The 23,639-nt window shown below is 27.9% G+C and overlaps 1 protein-coding gene across 4 annotated transcripts in view; it reads right to left on the bottom strand.

Annotated features, from left to right (window-relative positions):
• The window catches only part of LOC105147175 (cholecystokinin receptor type A), a 39,886-nt gene extending 16,902 nt beyond the window's left edge, over positions 1-22,984 (bottom strand). The window contains exons 1-4 of one of the 4 annotated variants that reach the window (XM_011058017.2): positions 22,629-22,983; positions 22,126-22,383; positions 12,113-12,907; positions 705-819 (exon numbers count right to left, since the gene is read on the bottom strand). In XM_011058017.2, coding sequence (XP_011056319.1) covers positions 705-819; positions 12,113-12,424 — 427 coding nt within the window. In that variant the 5' untranslated portion in view covers positions 12,425-12,907; positions 22,126-22,383; positions 22,629-22,983. Of the gene's footprint in view, positions 1-704; positions 820-12,112; positions 12,908-22,125 lie in introns of all 4 variants that reach the window. The other 3 variants (XM_087402704.1, XM_087402705.1, XM_087402706.1) reach the window with 3 other exon arrangements.
• Between the last annotated feature and the right edge of the window lie 655 nt (positions 22,985-23,639).

Raw genomic sequence — 23,639 nt, 5'->3', positions numbered from 1 at the left:
AAAATGAAATTTACGTATACCTGTATATATAAATTTTTGATTCTTTTGATGACGGTATATTCACATTTTTCGAAAATATTAAATTTATTAATTTATTCTGCCCACAGGAGTTGTTTCGACCGCTAAATTTTGAAATAAACAACAAAAAAGTATGGATCTAATATTTTTGCTTTATATGTCCAAAATCTATTAAAATCGGTGAAAGATAGTTTCCATAGGTTCCTTATAGATACTAAAAAATATGTCAAGACAGCTTTAACTTTAGCTCCATATAAACTTTGAATAAATAATTATTCGCTTACTAAGTAAATTAGCAGATTACCAATTTAGTATTTAGATTACCAGTATATTTAGATTACCAATCTTCAGCATTATTTAGTAGCAAAGTAACGATTTAATACATTTCTTAGAGCAGAAATCTTTTGCTACTACATGTTAACATGATTTAAAACGATTATTTTTATTTAATTGATAATCCCTTATTTAATAAATTTTCTACAATTTGTCTTGTAGAATATGGTATCTGAGAAAATAAACGATAAACAACATTTTTGTGATTTACATAATGCCGTACACGCGTATAGGGATTCGCGAAAATTCTTTTAACCCTACAACGACGAGATAATGGGACAAAAATTGGAGACATTCATTTCCAATAATATCCAATTTTTATGTTATCCTGAAAACAATGAACCGATGCTTACCTTGAAAATATGGTATTAGTTTGCACATTGTGAGACCGAAAACGAAATTCTTGAGAATTTGCCCCAGGAGAGTGAAGGGCATACAGAATACACCGAGCAAAAGATCCGATACAGCCTGAAACAGAGATTGGTAATAATTTGATTAATTGTTATTTCTAGTTCGCAAAAAATAAGAAATATCAGCGATCCGAACTGTTAAACATACAACATACAAACAGTTGTATTTGCAAGATGATCAAAACGTAATCAATAATTTATACCAAAATTTATTTCTCCGGATTTCATTTTGAGGAAGTGTGAAAACCATTATACGAGATGTTCAAACATCTTAGGCCAAAGTATGGTGGAAAGAAATAACCTTATCGTTTCTTCATTCGTGTACTTTCTCGACTAGTGAGGCTAAATAAAGGTGGTTCCGAGTCTAGGTCGATCGATCATCAGTAAACAATAAGAAAGTGGCTTTCAACGACACGATAAATTGGATGCTGGAAATTTTCAATTTTATTCGTAGCCGGAAGATTCAAGATTTGTTTGCATATTTTTAAATAATTGTTATATATTACATACATCTTTTTTTGTTTATACGTACATGAAAATTAATATAATGCGTGACGTAATGAATAGTTTTCTTCTTTCAAAGAAAGTATTTTTTTGTAACAAGACAAACTTTTAATTAAATTAAATGATCTTGGAAAGCGTGGGAGAAAGAGAAATCTTATTTTTCTTTTATTTAACGTTTATTTGTCTAATTTTAACAATGAAAAATTTTTCCTTTAGACACGTGACATAACTTGTTAAAAAAATTTAAATAAATAACTAGAACTACAAAGATCTTTGAAAGTAGACAGAGAGGATAAAAATATAAGAAAATAAAAACTGTTGCTAATGTGCAAAAAACAAGTATATAAGAATTGTACTGGATCAATATTGTTATTACGCAACCATGACTTTATATTAAATATTATTAAGTAGCTCTGAGCTTTCATTCAGTACTGTTTGATGTTCGAACTAAATAACATGTCAAATTAATATATAAAAAAATTGATATTTTTATAAAGATATATACATTAAATATACAATATGGCAAAAAGGAATAACATATCTGAAATAATTATTTTGGCATTACTAGCGATTGAAAATTTACACACTTTTATTTTTTTATGAACATAGAAAATGTTATTCCATAAAACATGGATAGAATAATTTAATGAATTTAAACATTTTAATAAAACATATAAGATGTTGTTTTTCGTACTGGATTAAAAAATAAGAAGAATAAAATAATATCAATATAAACGAAACCACTACGCGATTTATACTTAATGGCTTCGCCAAACTTTTATTCTTCGCGTTTTGCGGTCCAACTATTCTGCCAGGCAGAAAGTTGAAAAGTCACAAGTTTAATAAGTTTCCAAGTAGTCGGACGTAACACGTTTAAACGAAACAGTTACAAATTTTTTGTTAGAAGAATATTTAAACTTTTCAATCGTTTGTAAATTTTGATCTTCGCAAGATGCTATACATAATTCAATACATATCATACATTTTAAATTTAATAGTTTATATTAAAGACTAAATTTAATGAAAAAATTAAAATTAATTAAAATTAACTAATATTAACTAAATATTTCTAAAAATGTAACTTTACTCTATATTACTCGCTTTTACTTATCAATTACTTTTGAAAAACATTTTTAGAGGAAATCTAATATTAATTGAAATAAAATATGATAACTAAAAAATTTACGAGGATAAAGCGATAACAGAGATATAGGAGAGAAATTAGAATGTTTATATTCGATACCGATTTAACGATTTCGGTTGAGTAAAAAAATTGTGAGTATTTTGAAACGCAGAGACGTGTTATTTCAGCGTGATAAATATACAGCTTGTATCAATATTTACGTATTTACGCCATGTATCTCCTTCTACGCAAGAAACATCTATGAGAAATAGCGCGATAAGCGCAGATATATCATAATCCTGACTGCATTTTGCGAAATATGAATTGTTTCATATTACAGTTAGCATGTTCAAACGTCCAAAGGAGGTAAACAGAAATTATGGTTTTTGAACACGCTTCAACAATACAGTTATATTATAATTCTATGTTTATAATTCTATGTATTCCTACTATGTAAACACGTAGTTGTATTTTTTAAAGTGACATTGAGAGAAATATTACAAAATTGCATGAAAATTTTTATGAACGTCGTGACTATCTTCAGTATATAAACTCATAATATATTAAAAGAAATTTGTTCTTCTTCCATTGTGTACATATTTGAAAATGTTGTACAGCGAATGTTCAAGGTATGTGTCTTCATTTTCTAACTTTATCATATTAAGAAGAACGTTTTATTTTACAAAAAAATAAACAATAGATCTAACTAGTTTTAATTTACTTAAAATACAAATAATTCCAAATTAGAATAAAAGATTCTTATTGATTAGGATAGTTCTTTTATTCTAACATTGTCATGTAAGTGGCAGATTTTTTCAATGCGTTACAATCTTTTGGCTTGTCATACAATTGAGAATTTTATCTTGAGATATCCAAATTTCATAACTTTATTTGATTGTCGCGCGAAATGTAAGTACAACATTTAACATCTTGATTTTTTTTTTGTAAATTCGTTTTTTTTGTTTCGTTTTTTATTGTGTGTCTATGTATCGGTTTTTATATTTTATAAATAGATGAAATTTAGCTTCGTCATTAAATTAAGTTTATTTTCACGGCATATATTATATTTATTTAGCATTTTTAGTTTAAAAATCATATTACATATTATAACCGTTGCGTACAAATAATTCATGAAATATTTTAATGAATACCTACATTTTAATAAATACATACACATATATTGTATATGTCTTGTATACATATATATATATATATATGTACATATATATATATATATATATATATATAAACAATTTAATATTTATCAATATGTTTGCAATATGATTTTTGGAATAGTTAACATGAATATGGAATAATAAACTTACTTGTATAAATAAATGAAAATGTGGTATAATACAGTGTTATTCGAATATTGAATATCGATTTAAATACAATATATATAAAATTCTTCAATGATAATATTAAACCTTTCGGTATACCTTTTATAAGTTATATATGCATACAGATTTTTTAATAATATTAATGCATGCGCGTATATATTCTATATCATAGAATTAATTTTTAACGTGATATAGAAAAATTTAGTAGTTTGAAAAATCTACATTCATATGTGAAATCTAACTTCCTATTGTAATTGGCAAACATATAGTTTTATTTCAAGTGGGCAAAAGTTTTTGTTAAAAATTACAATACATTGAGTAGACTATAGTAGAAATGGACTATCTGAAATTCAATCTACCTGACAGCGTTAATTGATTTTTGTTCAGCGCAAGGAGAATTGATTTATCTATTTTATTTACTTTCCCGTGAGTTCATCACAAAATAAATGATTCTAATTGGGATTATTTACCAAAAAAGAAATAAAGCTTTATTCTCTCTCTGCCTCAGGATTTCTGATCAGACCAGACGTGTGGCGTTGTTAAACAAAAGAAATGTGAAAGCATTGAGTTTGCACACAGAAAAATCCAGCATTGAAATCGGAGTGCATACTTGTGTTTTTCATTCGAAAAAAAATATTTATTATATAGATTTTTTACGAGCACGAATTTCATTGAAAAAAATTCTCATTCAGCAGGTATCTATCTTATAAAAGCAAAATACAAAAAATTCAACCTTTTAATTTCTTGTGTTTATGAATTTATTATACAATATTAATAGGAAAAAATAAGAATAAGATGCAAATACTATAATTGTTTTAAATAACAGTAGATATAAAATACGTATTAATTTGGTGATAATAAATAAAAAAAATATATATATATATACTTTATTTATTAGCATTATTATTATATATTAAAAAAAATATATATATATATACTTTATTTATTAGAATTATTATTTATATCATATTTTTTATATCATAAATATACGATGTACAAGAAACAAGTTTTTTTTTAATTATATGAAGCAATGGAACTGATTTAATTGCAAGTAAGATATTGGTTAAATATTTTTAAAAATGTGTGAATTTATTGGCGCATCTCCGTTAAAGTGTATTGACGAAGAATCTTTCAAATTTCTTTCAAATGTCAGAAAAGCTTGTGAACAATTTGTCTATAAATCTATATCAAACAGCTTACTAAGCGAACAAATATTCCGTAGAGAAGCTATATTTTAGTCGGTAATTACTAAAGCAGAAATACGTACGTAAAAGTTAATGGGATTAGAACGTATATTACAGAAGATGCAGGATTACCCTTTATCGACAAAATTTGTATTTCGACTATAAAGAATATTCCATTAAATTTGCGTTTATCTCATACGCAAAATTTCATTTTTTTCTTAAGGTGAATTTTTTTCTTAAAAATACAATCACAAGTTCCTTTTAAGATAAAGTTTTATATATCCAATTAATGTTTTCAGTAAAATATCCAGCGCAATTAATGCATAAAAAACTCGTGGCTTTCTAGTAACATTTCTATTGTTTATATAACTCCCACGATTATTTTTCAATTTTATTTTATTTTATTTTAATTAATTTCTCCGTTTTTTCGTTACGATCGTGGGAATGTCATACACTTGTCACCTTTGGCAGTTAATTGTTAACTGACTCCTACACGCGAAATAGTTTTCGGCCCTTTCAATTGCCGACCCTCTGTCAGAGACAGATTCGAACCTTTACTTCCAATGATGAAATCAATGAAGCGAGATAGATTAAATTGAATGATGTACTAGAAATCTTGATTTGACAGAAATTTTATAGATAAATACCAATGCATTTTTATTAATTTTTATTTATCACAATGTTTTTAAATTTTTAAAATTTATCAAACAAATTTTATCTAAAAACTTAACGCACAATACAATTTAGAATAATAATTAAATATTAAGATAGATGATGCAATGTAATCTATTGACAGTAAATAGAAATAATAAAAAATATCTTAAATAACCGATATCTCTAAAAGTAATGAATGAGCATAATAAGACAAATGTGTGTTATACAACATGTGGGTATAGTCACTTTATTTTTTTAAATTGTTATAGTTATAAAAATCATGTTATAAAAATAATTGTTATATATCGATTTAGTGTTTTTAGATTTATTAAACAAATAGAAAATCGAAAGGGAGACCAGATGAATGATATTGAATCCGAACGTTATATCGATCATTTCTGATTGATGGGAATCAGAACTAGCGTAACATTTAAATCTCAACTTTGACATTTTATCATGCGAATAACATATTGAAAAAAATATAACATCTGAACCGCTCTGAACAATTTGTAGATGCAGTGTTTGAATTCATTTATAGATATATTATTATTAAATTCTTAAATTTCTTAATTCTAACTTAAAATGCAATTCAATTTTTATCATTTCCGTTTTTATTATTTCAAAATCTGCAAATTTTCATGCAAGATCGTGACGTTGTTATAATGAATTTCATCCCACGTGCCTAAGCATTACCATTTTTTTTTTCGTGATGTCAAAAACACATTCACGTAACGCACACATAAATAAAGCTGATACTATATGACTTGTAGTCACTACAAATTATTTATGATGACTTGGCGTATATTCTCTTGGAATTCGAGGAATCTGTGCTCGGCGTGTGATACATGTGATGGAAGACAAAAGGCCATTATGACGACGAATTTGAAGCGGGTGATGTCATTTGCGATGTCTGGTCCACATATGAATACGCGAACTCTTTGATATTTAAATCACGGATTATAGTATTCTAAATTTTTTCAAAAATAATTTTTTTCAACGCTAGTTAAAATACCAGCGGAAAATAAACGACGTGCAAAGATCGTAAAAAATACTTGCGATTAAATTTATATTCTGTGATATTTATGAATGAATTTTCGTTTTACAATATTAAATATACAATATTAAATATACAATAAAGTACCGAGAAGCGTGTATACAATTTTTTTCGTATTGTAAACTACACAGAATATTTTATATAATAGACAATAATATATTACTGATTCGCATACACAACAAATCACATATCACAAAATAAATATATAAAAATAGATATTTTCTATTTCGAGGAAATTAAATCATTAAATTTATTCGCTCGATGTTATTTATTTGCAAGAATATTACACACGATGAATTGGTATCGACTCGATAATCTGTGCGGTTCACGAACACAGCGAATTCATATAGCATATTATATTTATTGACTATATTTCCGGAAAAGCTTCCCGACGCCAAGCTGAAGTCTCTGCTAAGGCGCTTATCAGTACCAATCCTTGTTGAAGGAAGATTGCAAAAATACAAAACGCAAAATAAAATATTTGAAAAATATATGCCTTAGATAAGCGGATTTACAAAAGGAAATATTTATTAGAAAATATTATATTAAGACGATCGAGAGTTGACAATCAGTATGAAAGATTAATACATTTTATCTCAGTAGAATAAGAGTGGTAGTAATGAGATCTGTAATCAAGAGTGAAAATATTTATAAACAATCAAAGTCAATACGTGATAATTTTTAAACACAACGAATTTCTTAACGGCATACACCATAATGCAAGATGTTAGAAGCTAATATTTTATATTTCAATCAAATAACAATTAAATAAATAAACGTTTCGACCTTAAATTAGGTCATCTTCAGTATTACATCATTTCTTCATCCAACTTACGCATACAAATATATTCGCATAACAACGCAACAATGAGTTTTATAAACATTTATTTATTTAATTGTTATTCGATTGAAATATAAAATATTAGCTTCCAACATCTTGTGTTGTGGTGTATGCCGTTGAGAAATTCGTTGTTTTTGAACATATTTATCTTTTCTTATACTTTAGAGTGGAAGTATCATGTTGGAAGAGTTCGCATGTTTCATATTAAAAAATCAAAATTGAAAAAATTGCAGCCGAAACTCTGTTTAAAAATAATTGTAAAGTATAGATCTCTGCTAGAACTAAGAACGAGAAATATCATTGAATTGCGATAAATTGTATCAGTTCGATACTTTCTCTCCAAATATCATGTTTTGTTTTATATTTTAAAATATATTAATTGATAATTATTCGAATTTTGTTTTCAAATTACATATATTTTTTTTAAATCGTACTATTGTTGATATCATAAATTAATTACATTACTATCATATTTTTATTCTGTAGTGTATTATTTAATATTTAACGTATAAAATTATGTCAAAATTTTTTTATTGATTTTCTATAACCACGAATTTATGATAGTATTTATCTAATTATAATCTTATGTTATTCCACATAATGTTATTTCTAATATTTAAAAGAAATATTTCTTTATAAGACTTTGCGTAGTACCGTACGTAGTTATGAGATTCGAATACCACAAGCTTTCATGAAGATGAGCTGTAATGAGAATTTGATTAAATATCAACAGAACGGCATACTTTTCATTATGAGTTAATATTAAAACAATAATTACAATAATTATAATAAAAATTATACTATATTAAGTAAATAAAGTATACTTGCATACAATTATAATAAAAATTGGTGTAACAAAAGATTCTTATATTACAAATTATATATGAGTTATGGTTTTATTATGGTTTTATTATTTTATTATATTGTAATTGATAATATATTACAATATAACAATGCCCGGAAATAATCTGGAGGAATATAACAAAAATACCGAAAAATTATATATTGTTAAATATTTTTATCAATCTTAGTTTTTTTTTAGCATGAACTTTAATAAATCTAATTTTTTCTGCATTAAAAAACTTTTTACATTTTTTTGTAATTAAATAATTAAAGATACATTTGTATCTTGAATAATTGATTTCTCAGAAATTACTTGCTAATTAATTATTAATTATCAAGTAATTAATTATTAATTAAAAAGCTACGTGTAAATTAGTTCTATTCTTGTGCTTTCAATAGAAACTTTAGTTTTAATTTTTCTTTCCAAGAAACATTAATAGTTTTTTCATGCATAAGGGTTCTGCGTATATCAATATTGAACAATTCATATAAATGTATTTCTTTAAAAAAATTTTTTCTATATTTTAAGTTTCTTTAAAAGACTTAAGATATTCTGCTTTTATTTAAAAAGCGTCATGTGGCGACAGGACTTATAATGATATTGCCTTTCTCTACTTCTGGTGGTAAATGATTTTTTATTAAATAATAAATATTTTATGTAAAAAGCGTACACAACTTCTAAACTCACACAACAGTTAAAAGTTTGCATCATTTTTAAAGATTTAAATTTAAAATAGAAGCAAAAACTTATTTTTTTTTTACTTTAATATATCTAACATGTAAAGTCAATTTTTTTACTTATTTTTTTAATTATTTCTGTTATTTTACGTAACTTAATGTATTAACAATAACAATAATAATGATAATAATAATAATAATAATGATTCATGATCAGTAATTATATAAATTTTATTGACACAAAATAATTGCGCTTTAAATTTATTCGTTAATTGTCTCAATTTGAAATGTTTTTGTTTTTCTGAATGTATAAAAATGTTTTAAGTATTATCACAATAAAAAAGACGTAATATTAATTCATAATTTTGATGTATATAAATAGATAATAAATTTTAATATTTAATAAAAACCTTAAATAAAATATCTATGTTTATAAATATAGTAATTACAACATTTACAATTAAATATTTGAAGTTATTGCTTTTATTCAAGAATATATTTTGTAACAATGATAACATATGTATACCGAGTGTCTGCCGAGAATCTAGCAGTAATTCACAGAAAGGTAGATGAGATTAAACTGAGTCAAAAAATTCTCTACCATTTTGCAATTTTCGTAATAGTTAATTGCAAAATGGTATAGGACTTTTCAGTTTAATTCCATCTACCTTCCTGTGAATTATTGCTAGAATCTCGCTGGACACCCGGAATATCATATATATTTTTGCAAATAATTCCTTATTAAAACAATATGTTTTTACATACCTGAATGAACTAAATCTAAAAAAAGAATTGAAAAATCTACACTTTGAAATGCACGCTGTTGGATACTTTGATGTGAAGATGAGCAAGCAAAATAGCAAAAAAAAAACTCAACTCTATTTATCAGTTTCAATATTTTTGCCGTTGCACTCTAAATATTTATAAATAATATTTGCGTTATTTTTTGTGCGTTATACACGCTTTCTCCTTTGTGCTTTTGCAATTTGTAAGTGCAATTAGAATTTTTTGTTTAAGTATTCAAAAACTCATATATTTTTTCGTAAACAATTTCGATGTATAGTATATGTAAAAAAATCCCAAAAACAGTTTGATTTTTATATCTTGCGCATGAGTGAATAAATATCGTAAAGCAATATATATCAAATGTCTATGGATCAGATAAAAATAAAATATATTAAAGTTAAAGATTATAGGGTCATTTTAATGGATTTTCATATATCGATAAAATATTAACAATATATTCTACTGCTTTGTAAATCATTCATACTTTTTATTTTTATTGTCTATTCACACTATATTTTATTGTTGTCATTTCTATGAAAAGAGTAGCAATATTTAAAAATTACACTCTTAAAGATAAATCTATTGAATTATTAAAAGTATATCTTGAACAATTTAGACATTAAATAAAATATATGTACTAATGAACGACACCGATAAATTTCGTTTTTGCATAAGTTGAAGATTTTCTTATGCAGCGATTTTACATAATAAAATAAAATTGGTAAACTAAATGTCGTATGACGTCCGCAAATATTCTTTATAAAAAAAAAACCCACTTTATCACTGATCAATTGTTTGTTCTCATTGAATACATAGCGAGAAAAGGTCTTAGGTTTCCAATATTTGCGAACGTGACCAACATTTTTTCTTCGTTTTGAAAGAATGATGACAATGCTTGCGTGACGAATCACTAGCAGCCGGTGTAGCCGAAAAAATGGTGCTGTTGGCAGTTTTTCCCTACATTACTCGCGCGAAATATGCAAAAACGGTCTGGCAAACAGATGCGCGCAGGACATTGCAGACCCTTGAATCTCCTGGTCTCGTTGCCTCTCTTATCATGCTCTGTTTTTATTTATTAACTCTCGCACAAGCCAACGGATATTTTTGCTCGCACAGAAACCTGCATGAGACATTGTAAAAGTTGCAAGAAATATTTTATTGAGCAATACACGCAATATTATATTTTACCTCGTATCTGATTTGAAAAAGCATTTAAATCTATAGATAGAACGCGCGTTTGCATATTATTTTTAAATAATTAATCACCTGGGAATGAAAAATTAAGAGATGAAAAATTACTGTGTCAAAAATAAAAAAAATTGATTTAATGTAATTAAGAAAGCAACATTATATAAATGTCTTTCTAGCATATAGCTTTCTTTTCTTATATTTGGTTCATATATTACATATGTTCAAATCATAAAAAGATTTTGCATCGAATATAATATTGATAGATCATGATTTGAGACATGAAACTTTACTATAAAAAGTAATTATATATTTAAAGAGTATAACGGCTCTATAGATATGTGAGATTGAATTTCATATTTATTATAGCTATGCTAATTAAAAATTTACTAATTTTGTCTATTTATGAGTTATAAACACGGTATGCACGAGTAAAAATTTCCTGCTGATTTTAATAATAATTTTCGAACAAGTATGAAAGATAATGTCAGAATGTATTCATCTCGGGTGTATTCAATTAAGATCAATTACAGAGCAATCTAATGTTATCGCACGTTGTCAGTAATGTCACCGGCATAATCAGCTTTGGATGAACCTGTTACCGCATGTTGCTGCCAAATATCATTGTGTGCAAAATATGAAAGCTAATTTGCGAGATCTTCGATGAACAATTTCCGCAGCGTCCGGTCTGCATTGATAGCGGAATATACTATTATTTGAATTTTAAGTAAGATATATATTTATGAACAAAAAGTGTATTTAAATTGTTTCTTAAAATACATAATTATAATTAAGGTGCATTTTACAGTATTCGCATCTAAAAAAATTTTATTTGTTTAAAAAAAGTAATATACTTTTTACTAGAAACAAATGATGAAATACACACTTCTTAATTGTATATTAAATAAACTTAAAATTTTCAAAATTAGTCTAACAATATTAGATATTTCATGTGAAGAAGTAGAATAATTTATTTTGTAAATTTATAACTTTCCACATTTCGCTTAAATTTATTGTAATTCTTTTTAATGTATTTTCTCCATCCACGAAAAGCCAGAGTCAAATAATGTGTTGACTATCATTTATGGAAGAGCTATAACAGCCATTCTGCATCTAATAGAAATCAAGTAGAATTTAGTAGAATATAGAAACTTACCAAATTCAACAGATAAACATTTGTCACCGTGCGCATCCGTTTGTTTCTCGCCAGGGTAATAAGCACTAAAGAATTCCCGACGATGGAAAGGAAGAAAATTGTACCATATAGTGGTATAATAAGATTCTCCAAGAGACTGTCTTGACCTGATGACTGAGGGATGATTGGCGGGGTGACGTTGACAATTCTGGAAGTGACGGTAGAGAACAGGGGGAAACTGGTAACGATTGATGGATCATCATCAGCCCCTAAAGCACTGAAATATTCTGTGGAAACGGGGTTATCAGATAAGTTGCGCCTCTGAATCGACATTTTCTTGTCATTTGTGCTCTTCGATCTTTCGTTCCCTTCCTCATGCGCCCATGTCAGCGAAATATATTTCGATAGAGCGAACGTTACATTGCTCTGAGAGGTGTCACTTTATCAAACTGTTATCACACACTGTATTTGTGAATGTTTTGTTCACTGCTTGCTAGTTCTCTAATATTTAGAACTATAGTCCAGAACAATGCTACGATAAAATCAATATTTTTTACACATTTGAAGCAGAGTTTCACTTTTTGTGTGTGTGCGACTATTTCACAGTACTGTTCACAGTTTCATGAAATTTTTTTTATACATTTTTTTAATACATTTTTCAACGATAATTATTGTAGCATTCTTTTGAGCAATATATATTAAAATCTTGCAATTTAGTATAAATCAAAAATATAATAATGATTCTCGTTGTTCGCATTTACAATAATTGCAGTTTTATTTGGTCTTCTGAACTTGCGATCATCTCTCGATGAACGTCTGTAAACAGAACAAAACATATAAATTATTAAGCGTCAGGTAATAATTTTATGAGTAATATATTAGATATATATATATATATATATATATATATATATATATATATATATATATTGTGTGTGTGTGTTTTAATTATCTTATTACATTTATACTTGTAGAGTATTGGTTTTTTGTGTAAGCAAATTCTATACCTATTTCGTGGAAATTTTGTTAGGTGTGGCATTGCAAGTTGGAATTAGACGCAGATGAAGGCACATACCAATTTATGAAATGCAGGGTGGCATACGAAATGTCATATCATTTGCTTTATATATAATACATTTAGTTTTAACAAAATTAGTACAGAACTGGTATAGAATTGATTAAATCAAAGTCCGGAAACTCTCTAATGAATAACATTTAATACGATTAGCATTTTGTCTAGCAATCTCTTAGAAACGCGTTCTTGTTGATTACTTTCGTCGTAAATCTTTAAATAACGCATAACACAATTGAACGATATAGGTTGGGATGTCTTTGAATCTCATTATATTCTTTGTTTCCGCGAAAAACAATACAATTTTCATTTTATGTTCAGTATTTTAAGTCAATTATCTATTGTCCACCATTCACAAATGGGTGTGTGCCTTTACTTCCGCCCAATTCCGACTAGTAATGCCACACCTAACAGAATTTCCATAAAGTACAAAATGTGTGTTCATACAATTAAAAAAAAATCGAAAGCATAAAAATTCCAAAGCATAAGTACTAAGAAATCATTCATTATTCTCTTTTAGTCATCTATTATCGACATGTATCTAATTAACTACTTAATATATTGATAACTCTCTCACTTTCTTTCTCTTTTCAACATTATTTTTTTAAATGAATCACGTAATTGTATATATATATATATATCATGTTATAAAGACAGACGAATATTCTGCACTTCTTCGTTTGTATTAATCTTAATAATTCTTATTAATTTATGTAATATACTCGTCAGTAAAATCTATACACGCACAACCATATACAAAGTTTATTTAATTTGTATTAATTCCTTTAAATTATCATTTATTTAGTGTTGTTAAAAAATTACTATAGTTAAGTTCAACCATTTTCAACTTTGCGTATAAAATGCGAAATACGTTACAAACAATATAAACATAACAGCTACATTTCCTATATTTAATGCAATTACGAGTTTTTATTTATTCATTTTTTTTGCACTGCATTTTTTATGAGTTTTTTTTGTTTAACAACTTGAGCTGCATTTTTTCAATAAAAAAGTTTTACGTTATCTAATCTTTCAGCTCTTTATACCGTTGTTTTCTCACATCTATTATTCCAACCTCTCTTTTCGTAAAACATAAGAAATATGGTGCTTATCGCAGGTAACTCTTTTTCTCACTCGCTATTTTCCACCATATTACTGGTAGTGCCAGTCGATGAAGCACATTCATCAAGGAAAAAAAATCATTACTATCGTGACACGTATACTTTACAATACTAACTGGGAATTCGTGACTTGTAGTTTGAAAAACATTTCTTTAATTAAATCATTTTTATATATTAAAAAATTTCTTAACATATGTATTTCGAGATATTAGAAAAATAAAAATAATAATAATAATAATCAAATGCATAATATGTTTATATCTTATTTAAAATGTTCTTTCTGATAAAAATTTTGTTTAATTATTACAGCTGGAATTAATGAAAAAATAAATAAGCTATTTATATAATATATAAAAATAAATAAATAATCATCTTTTTAATAAAAATTTATTATTTTTATTTTTATAAGCTACAATAATTATAATATTATTATTAATAACTCTATTATCTTATTATCAGTTTGAAAGATAAAAAATATATACGATATCGAAATACGCATGAAAGATGAATTTCTTATTCATTATGTAAAATATAACACGCGAGAAATAAACAAGTTGAAGAAGCATTATAAATTATGATAGGTATTCAATTTTGCAAACAGAAAAATGTTTTGTGTGGAAGACCACGTTTTGTGACCTCAATAAAATTTTAATTCAACTTAATTACTAGACTCTTTTATTATTGGAAAATCCATTAAAAATAAAAAAGTTTCTTAGGCATCTTACTTGTTTATCTTTTAAACCTATATTGAATACGATGCACTCTTCTTTGACTTTGAATGTCAGCGATAAGGGAATCTGATTTATTTGTACATCCCTATCGTTCTTGATACACTTTGTACATTTCATCTCTGTAGCGAAACTGAATGTCGTACATTTCTTTGTCGCGTTACAAAGTTATGCGATACTATCAGCATAATTTATGTGAATTTTTTTCGTCTCTGAGAATAAAACGAGCTCCGACAAAATTATAATACAAAGATTCAAATAAAGTACTTGAAATAAAAAGATGAAACATTAACTTTACTGTGTATATATATATATATATATATATATATATATATATATAAATTGTTACTTATATATTAAAATTAACATTCGTCATAAAAGTGACGTGTTATATAGAACATTTTAAAAAATATTATTAGGTGTTGGAATTAATTCGTAGCGTTTTTAATGAAAGAATGTTATTTATTTCACATGAGCATTAAAAAATACATTAATGAAAGTACTTCCCATCACTTGTAAAACGCTACGAATTAATTCCAACACCTAATATTATTACGAATTACTAGTTTACAGATTAATCTTATAATATTGTTACATATAATTTATCATAAATTATTCAAATAATTCAGATTTTATTATAGAGCGGAAATCTTAAATTAAATATTATATGTTATATCGATGTAGTGAGTGCTGGCATATTAATTAGCCGTCTATAATTGTATTCGTTTGTCTAGCAATAAATAATGTTCTAAATTCAATTTTCTAAATACGTCAGCATTGATCATAATTTAAATAAAGGTAACCTATATATGTTCGTCACGAGATTTATTAAAAATTACAATTTTAATTAGTGTGTGTTATTAACTAGACTTACTATTTTATGTTATTCATTCAGATTTTTCACAAAATATTCAATATGCATAATACATATACGTTCTCTATAAAAAAAAGAATTCGTTGTTATTATAGACAGGAATATCATTTTAGGTACATAATACATCTTTGATCACGTGCAAGATTATCAGATGACCCAAACGTGATCAGATGATCCCTTGTGTTTTTGTAATTGTCCTTCAAAGTAATACTATAGCATAATATGAAAGCAGTACGTATTTAATAGATTATATGCAACGTCGCTCTATAAATTAAAAAAATAAGCTGCCTGCATTTCAGCAATGATAGCTGATTAAAATTCCACTCATGAAGAGTCCGATCCGATTTTCACTTTAGGTCTACTACGGTTTCACTTACGAATTGCAATATACAGTCGTGCGACGTGCGGCGGATGTCTGATTTATCATTCGTGGTTATCGTCCCTGTTGAGTATCAATCATTACGCGCAATCGATACGAAAATCACGGATAATACGATTTTACGCGAACTTTCGGCAAATTTCCAAATCGTGACAAAAAATAGCAAAAAAAAAGATATTTGCTGTCAAAATGCACAAAGCAAAAGTATGCTTGAGATGCTTGACCTAATTTTTCGGAAATTTCGACTCCATTATTATATATATGTATATGAAATAATATTTGCATGATAGACTCGCGAGACGCAGTAACAAATACCTATATATATAGTTGCGTGATGATAAAATCGCGGATGGAATTTGCTCGAGGATTATATTTTCAGCAACCCATTTAAAATGCCTATCATAACGGCATGGTCTTTCTAAGGATTTATGAGTTTTGTTTTATACATTTGTAATAATTATACTCGCAGCATAGAATTTTAATGATAACAAAAGAATACAATATAGATGATCACTTGATAAACACATTCCTTTTTTAAATTATTAGCAGTTTAATGAAATTGATGCTTTTAATTTGTACTGTATATCAGTAAATATCAAGGGAATAAAATATTGAGCAGAAAAGTGAGACTAGGATAAAACCTCTGGTGTACGATTAATTAATACACGCGTTTTATTTATTACTCAGTTGTAAATTAAACAAGGGTTAGAATTCTGAAATTTTTGCAATAATATGCGCGACAAATTTTTAATAAATTTTTTACAAGTAAAATTTTATATAATCAATTGTAATATCAGATTGTCCCTGGCAACATGCAGAGACGAATCATAATTCGAGTACAATAACGCACGGAGACAAGGATATTTGCTGGGATTAATAAATTTTCATGTTTGACTTCCGGGGTTAACCGAAAATCCGAAGAGAGCCGGAAAGCCGTTTCGCGAGCTAACGCGTTAAAATGTTAACGTGCCCAGTGTCTGAGACAGTTTCCACAATTGCTGCCGCTCGCGAACAGCTGGCAGCATGCGGCAACTCTGTTCCCATTTATATACTTCAACACCTCCAGAAACAGTGACACGAAAATGAATTTCTGAACTGCATATACTGGAATAGAATATATATATATATATATATATATATATATATATATATATACTTATTAAACTTCTTATAAATGTACATACACTCTTGTGTTTGAGATGCATTGTCGCACTAAACGGTAAATGGTGAGTGTCCTGAACGCGAGCGTTACCAATTGAATTCATAATTTAACGCACCAGAGTATATCCCACAGAGTACATGTCCTTTCAACGGACGCGCCGGAGGAAAATCCGAAGAGAGAAATAACAGTCTTCTAATTTTTCTCTAAGAAAAAAATTATTACGTTAATTTTATGATAGAATCTGCGATGTAGAAGGTCGCCTTTCATAGAAAATTAAACGTTCTTAGTAAATGAAAGCGTTTATAACGTTTCCACTCATTATCCCTGCAGGTATTGCTCTTTTAAAATTTTCAAATACTCAATGATGAGGATATCCGGGAAATATTAATGAATTTCGAGAATGATGGATGTCTGAAGCGATGGGTAATTCACATTCGCACGGTAATGCACATGTGTAAGAAAACATATCGCTAGGGAGACACATCTCATCTCGTCCCAGATCACCGGATGAGGACAGCTAGATACGGAAAACGTAAACAATGTAGAATGTCAGATTATTAATGTAGTGCTGTAATAAATATTCGAAGATACTTCCTGTCATTTGTATGCGTGCTTCACTCGACCGCCTTTAGGTGGATTATGGGTGAATGGATCCGGTCAGGTTGAGTTGTGAGAGAGATGTTATGTATGTTATGTACCACGCGATCATCACAAAATCATGATGGAACTATGGAGCAAATGCTGATGCACGAACGAGAGAGCAAAGTTGCAAAAAAGTATTTTATTACAGTTTTTACTATCGATCTCTAGCGAATTGATTCCTACATGTTGGCCTGGAGCAAAAGCTGGGATACATATATTTACAATGTTGCTCTTTCAACTTGTATCTATATATTTACCCGTAAAAAACGAGTTACAGTGACCTGTTTTGTTGCAGGTGAATATATTATATATTTACATGAACTTTTTCTTTTATTCCGATTGACGACTCAAAGCATTTCTCGCGAAATTCTTTTGCTAAATCTTTTTAATGCTAAGATAAATATCTCGTAAGAGTTACATTGAAAATTACACAATTTTATATCCGTCGCATGTATGTAAATTATATTTATGTATTTTTTTTATAATGTAAGTCCAATTTATGAAAATATAATTATGTATTATAATGCCATGTCTATTGAATATTATTATCTTATTATGTATCCTATATAATCATGTTACGATTTATTGTATTGCACATCATATTGCAATCGAATAAATTTGAAAACTGCGGTGATATTTGGAATGCAGTGGTGTATGCCGATTGTGTTCGCGAATTTCTATTATCCTATATACGATTTCAGTATTAAACCCGAGCCAGCATGATCATCTATAAACGCCATATACACCTGAATTATTTTATTACGTTAGATCGTTATTACAGTTTAGTGTTGCTCAATTAACTTTCCGTCATGTGTACGATGTCTGAATTGAACTAAAGCTGTGAATAGTTGGACGGTTCGTTAAACAAGGTATATATTTGACATTTAAAATAAATGGCACGTATTTTATACAATGTAATATTCCATTAATCTTTGTAAAAAAAAAAAAACAAATGATTAGAATAAATCAGAATAAAAAATCATATTGTAAATTTACCTAACGCTTTAAATTTGTCATGCGCCCCTTTTATTATAATATTTGGCAACATAACTCTTTATTACTCTTGACAGGCGCTAAGATTATTTAATTTTTATGTATTTTAAGTATTTGGTGAAACAGGCTGTATCAAAATTAGTGATAAAATGCAGAGAGTTGTACTTATTATTACCTATTGATCGCATACATCAGCCGCAAGGCAATTAGACAATTTCTTCCGTACAAACACAATTATATTTCCTCACTCTGTTGATCAGCATTTGAACGTGTCCCAGCGGCAAATATTGTTATCTTTATATATTTCCACGCTAATTTAGCAAACAGCACTTAATTGACCACAACATCGAAGAAATTGAAAACCATAGCAGGAGTATTGACTAATTATTAAAATGTATAGACAAATACAAATTCTTTTTTTTTAAATCTTTTATTATATCAGCATAATTATTAACGATCCTAATATCATGATTACATTGACATTTTTCTTTTTATTTACCTAAACTGCCGCCAATATAGATTAGAACTTAGTAATTAACTTTTTGCTTGATAACAATGCTAAACGAAGAGAATTTTTTCTTAGAGTTTACCTTGAAAATATGATAGTGGGACAACATTGCATTTCGAAGAATTTTATGTAAATCTCTCTCATTCCTTAATAAAATATCAAATAAGTTTGATTAATTTTACTGAAATGCATAGTAAAAATCTTTAAAATATTGTATTGTGCCACAATTATATTTTACAACATATTTTCGGAGTAAATTTAAAAAAAAATTCTCTCCGTATGAATAATATTTTTTTACCATCTCCTGCTACAGGTAGTTTGATGAACAACCATAAATTATATTAAATGTTAAAAGTCTCGAACGGATCATAGACATGATATATATATGTATAAAACTTTACGAATGGCATTTTCAGATCCCGTGATATCAATCAATTCTTGATACCAGATTTTCCAATCTGATTTCCCTGTTTCTCTGAAGCATTCATGGCAGCTATCGTGAAACAAGTCGGAATGGATTCCGATCGGAATTATTGAATTATTCCCTAGATTTCTATTGTGTTTCTAAGGAAAACGGAATAATTCCGATTGGAATTCATTTTGACATGTTCCATGATAGATACCATGATTAATTTTTAATCCAAACGAAATTCGTAAGAGAAAATGATATCATTCAATACATTAATTATTTATGATATTTAAGTTTAACTTATTTTCTTTAGAGTATGATTACGTGATAAAAGCTGTCGTACACAGATTGATATGAAAGCGTACATATACACAGTACACAATTTGTCACATATGGCATGCTTAATATAATTCATATTGTACGCCACAATTTGTGCTAAGTATTTTCGTGATCAAGACATCTTTACGCTCGTGCTTTGGAGTTCGCCACAAATTTGCTTTTAGTCATGTAGTTAGGCCCTATAATGTCAATCACACTTTCTATACATAGTAATAATGATTATTAATGTACGTAGCATTAAGATCATGCGCCATGTCTATTACGTAGATTCTATAATTCTATATTACATGGATATTTGAAAATATTATAATAATCGTGAAAATTCCCATATAATTAAAATTAAATATTTATTCTCATAAAATTCTCATACTTCGAAATATGCAATATATATTAGTAGCTAATGATGAATGAATAGATGAGATATATGCAATAGATCTGCAATAATAATAGATGAGATATATGCGTTAAAACTGTCGCGGTCCCATATGTCGAATAATAGAAGTATAAGGTAGAAGCATAATAGAAGCGCAGGTAATATAAGAAAAGCTTGCATGTGATAAAGTATTAGTTTCCAATATTTTTCTCAGAAAGATATATATTTTTAATTTAAACATTTATTTAAAAATTAATTGAAAATATGATATAATAATTTCATAATTATAATTAATAATAAGCATTATTTTAATAATTTAACATTTTAACATATTAATTTAATACATATATTAATTTTATATTTAAAAATCTCACTTAAAATATTAAATACAGCTAAGTTGTTATGAATTTTACACTCACCGATATTTTAAATGCTGTGAATATTGACATATTTACTAAAATTTGTATCGCATGAAATCGTGCTCATTTTGCTATACAAATGTGTACAATACAGACAGTCTCTCTTGTGAATATTTCAGTTTGCACAGTTTGGTACTGATCACATAGCGGAAATAAACACGCTCTGACGATTTTATCTCAGCTTTAATATTTTATACCATTGAAGAATCCAAGTTTCCAGGAATGTAGAACGTAATGTTATTTTAATCGTAGAAATTTTTAGGAGTTACGTGCTAACAGAATAAACATGAATAAAAACTGATGTTTAAGTGCGCGGCATTTGTGTGTCAAAAAAGGGATAATAAGTTCGTCGAAAGAAACTCACTTTACAGAATAGTCAATTTGCGGTTACTTTGAATGGACAAATTTTGTCATTTCTCACTTTGCGTGGCATTACGATGGTAAGTATCGTTATCCGCGCATCAACCATACGAAAACTGAAAGAGATTGACTGTGAAACATTAAAAGTTGATCGTTAAAAGTTGCTTCAGTTTCACTCGATTAACTTTAGAAATAGAGATGTAACGTTTCTTTTCCCCTTCGATTAACTTTTCGTCTTTGTTTGTTTGTTCTTTTTCGAAATCGTATTGAATTTTATGTAATAGTTTGAAAAAACAGAAAAAGAGAGAAATTATTGCAGAACTGCAATCTCAATAATCAATAAATACTGTGTAACTTGTACTTTATATTCCATTGGGGCCCGAGTACGTTTGTGAATGACGAAGCAGAATTTTTCGCATTGTGCATATAAATGCACAATATATGCATATATATGTCTATATAATATATATATACACATCAATTTCCATTAATACATTCTTCTTTCATTCTTCGTAACTTCTCCAAATTTTATGTAACACTAGTTGAAATGATACTTTAGCTTACATATTGTAATCTAATTATCTAATATAATTTGAATACGTAAAAAAAATTTGAACATAAAAAGTAAATAATTTAATTTACATTATATTATTACCTTTTTGGTTCAATTATTAATGCTGATTATTTCTGCAATTTATGTCGGAATTCTTTAAATGATATGAAATCATTATAAGAATCATCTTATAACTGTTTTTTATTATATTAATTTTATATCACTTGTATTAGAGAGATTATTAGTAATCTTCATGTTATGTTTGTGAACAATATCAGAATAAAGTTCTCGTTTAATTATCAAGTTTATAATGTTAGATATAGTTTGAAGAAGAACACCATCAAAGTTTAATATTTTTCACTGAAAAGGGAGTATAATTACTTCTCTAACCACTTTTTATTTGTGTATTTAATTTTGATAATGATCCGGATATTTCACACTTAACATATTTTTTATAGTATAACTTTATATAATTATTAATCCTCTAAGTTATTATCCGACTGAAAGTTAATAATATAATATTTAGTAACGAATGATTTATTTTTAATAACACGGTAATAAATAAAAAATTTACAAAAAGTGGCATTTATATCTTTATCACTAACAATTTATGTATATATATCTAACTTAAAATCTGTCCACAGAACACTAAAAACTGTATTCCACAACGATTTTACAATCGCTCCAGTGCATAATAATTGGATTGTTCTTTGTTGATGTTAAAATTAATATTTAACGTTCGCTTATATGGGAGACGATGTATTTATATTAATAAGTATCACAAAGATCTAATTTTACGTATTTAATGCTAGCGTTTCTCGCGATCGGCAGCAAGTAGTAACAGTCGACGTCTGGTACCGGCATCAGCGACGCGTACGCGACGGATCTGCGCCGCTGACTGAAACCAGGCTGGCTCCGGACTAGTCCGGGATACCGCACACCTCGCCAACTCCATGGCCAATCATGAACGAGCCGTATGTCTTTATGTTCCTCGCGCCACCCTTGTGCACGCATCAATCCTTACGCAATATCGCAGGGTAAATACTCTTTCGTGCGATCGACCTCGTCAACACGTGCGACGATGCTCAAACGAAATGGTTTCTTCGACTGCGTATGAAGGTATAGTACGCAAAATGTATCGCTCGAGGCACTTGCATATTTTCCACGAACGAATAAGTCTGTACAATTTCCCTCATATCCTGCGCACGACGAAAATTTTACCAGTTTAAACAACTCAAAATTTATGCAACCTCACTCGGTTAGTCGCGTGCCGCACTAAAACAAAATATAAACAAGATATCTACGAGGATTGTAAATAAGATAGCGGCAAACATTTTATATACGACCGAGATTTATTGTCGTGGAAAAGTAGCATTACATTCCCTCCAGCATAATCTTCTCTCCAATGTACATAACATTCTGCTCTATATATCCGGAAGGCTATGTCTGGAAGGTGTCAGACACCATCAGCGAAGACATTTTTGTTGCTGTGTGTAACATAGAACGCTTCACACTGCTTGTAGGATAACGTCTCGTACGTGAACGCCCATCTACCACGCCGCAATTCGATGTAGCATTTCTTGAGTATACTTACTTGCTTTCTCAAAATCTTGCCA

Source organism: Acromyrmex echinatior, chromosome 2, assembly GCF_024713525.1.
Source record: "Acromyrmex echinatior isolate Ae372 chromosome 2, ASM2471352v2, whole genome shotgun sequence".
In the NCBI taxonomy this organism is placed as follows: Eukaryota; Metazoa; Arthropoda; class Insecta; order Hymenoptera; family Formicidae; genus Acromyrmex; species Acromyrmex echinatior.
The sequence above is the reverse complement of the archived record's forward strand: the minus strand, read 5'-3'. Positions and strand labels throughout refer to the sequence as shown.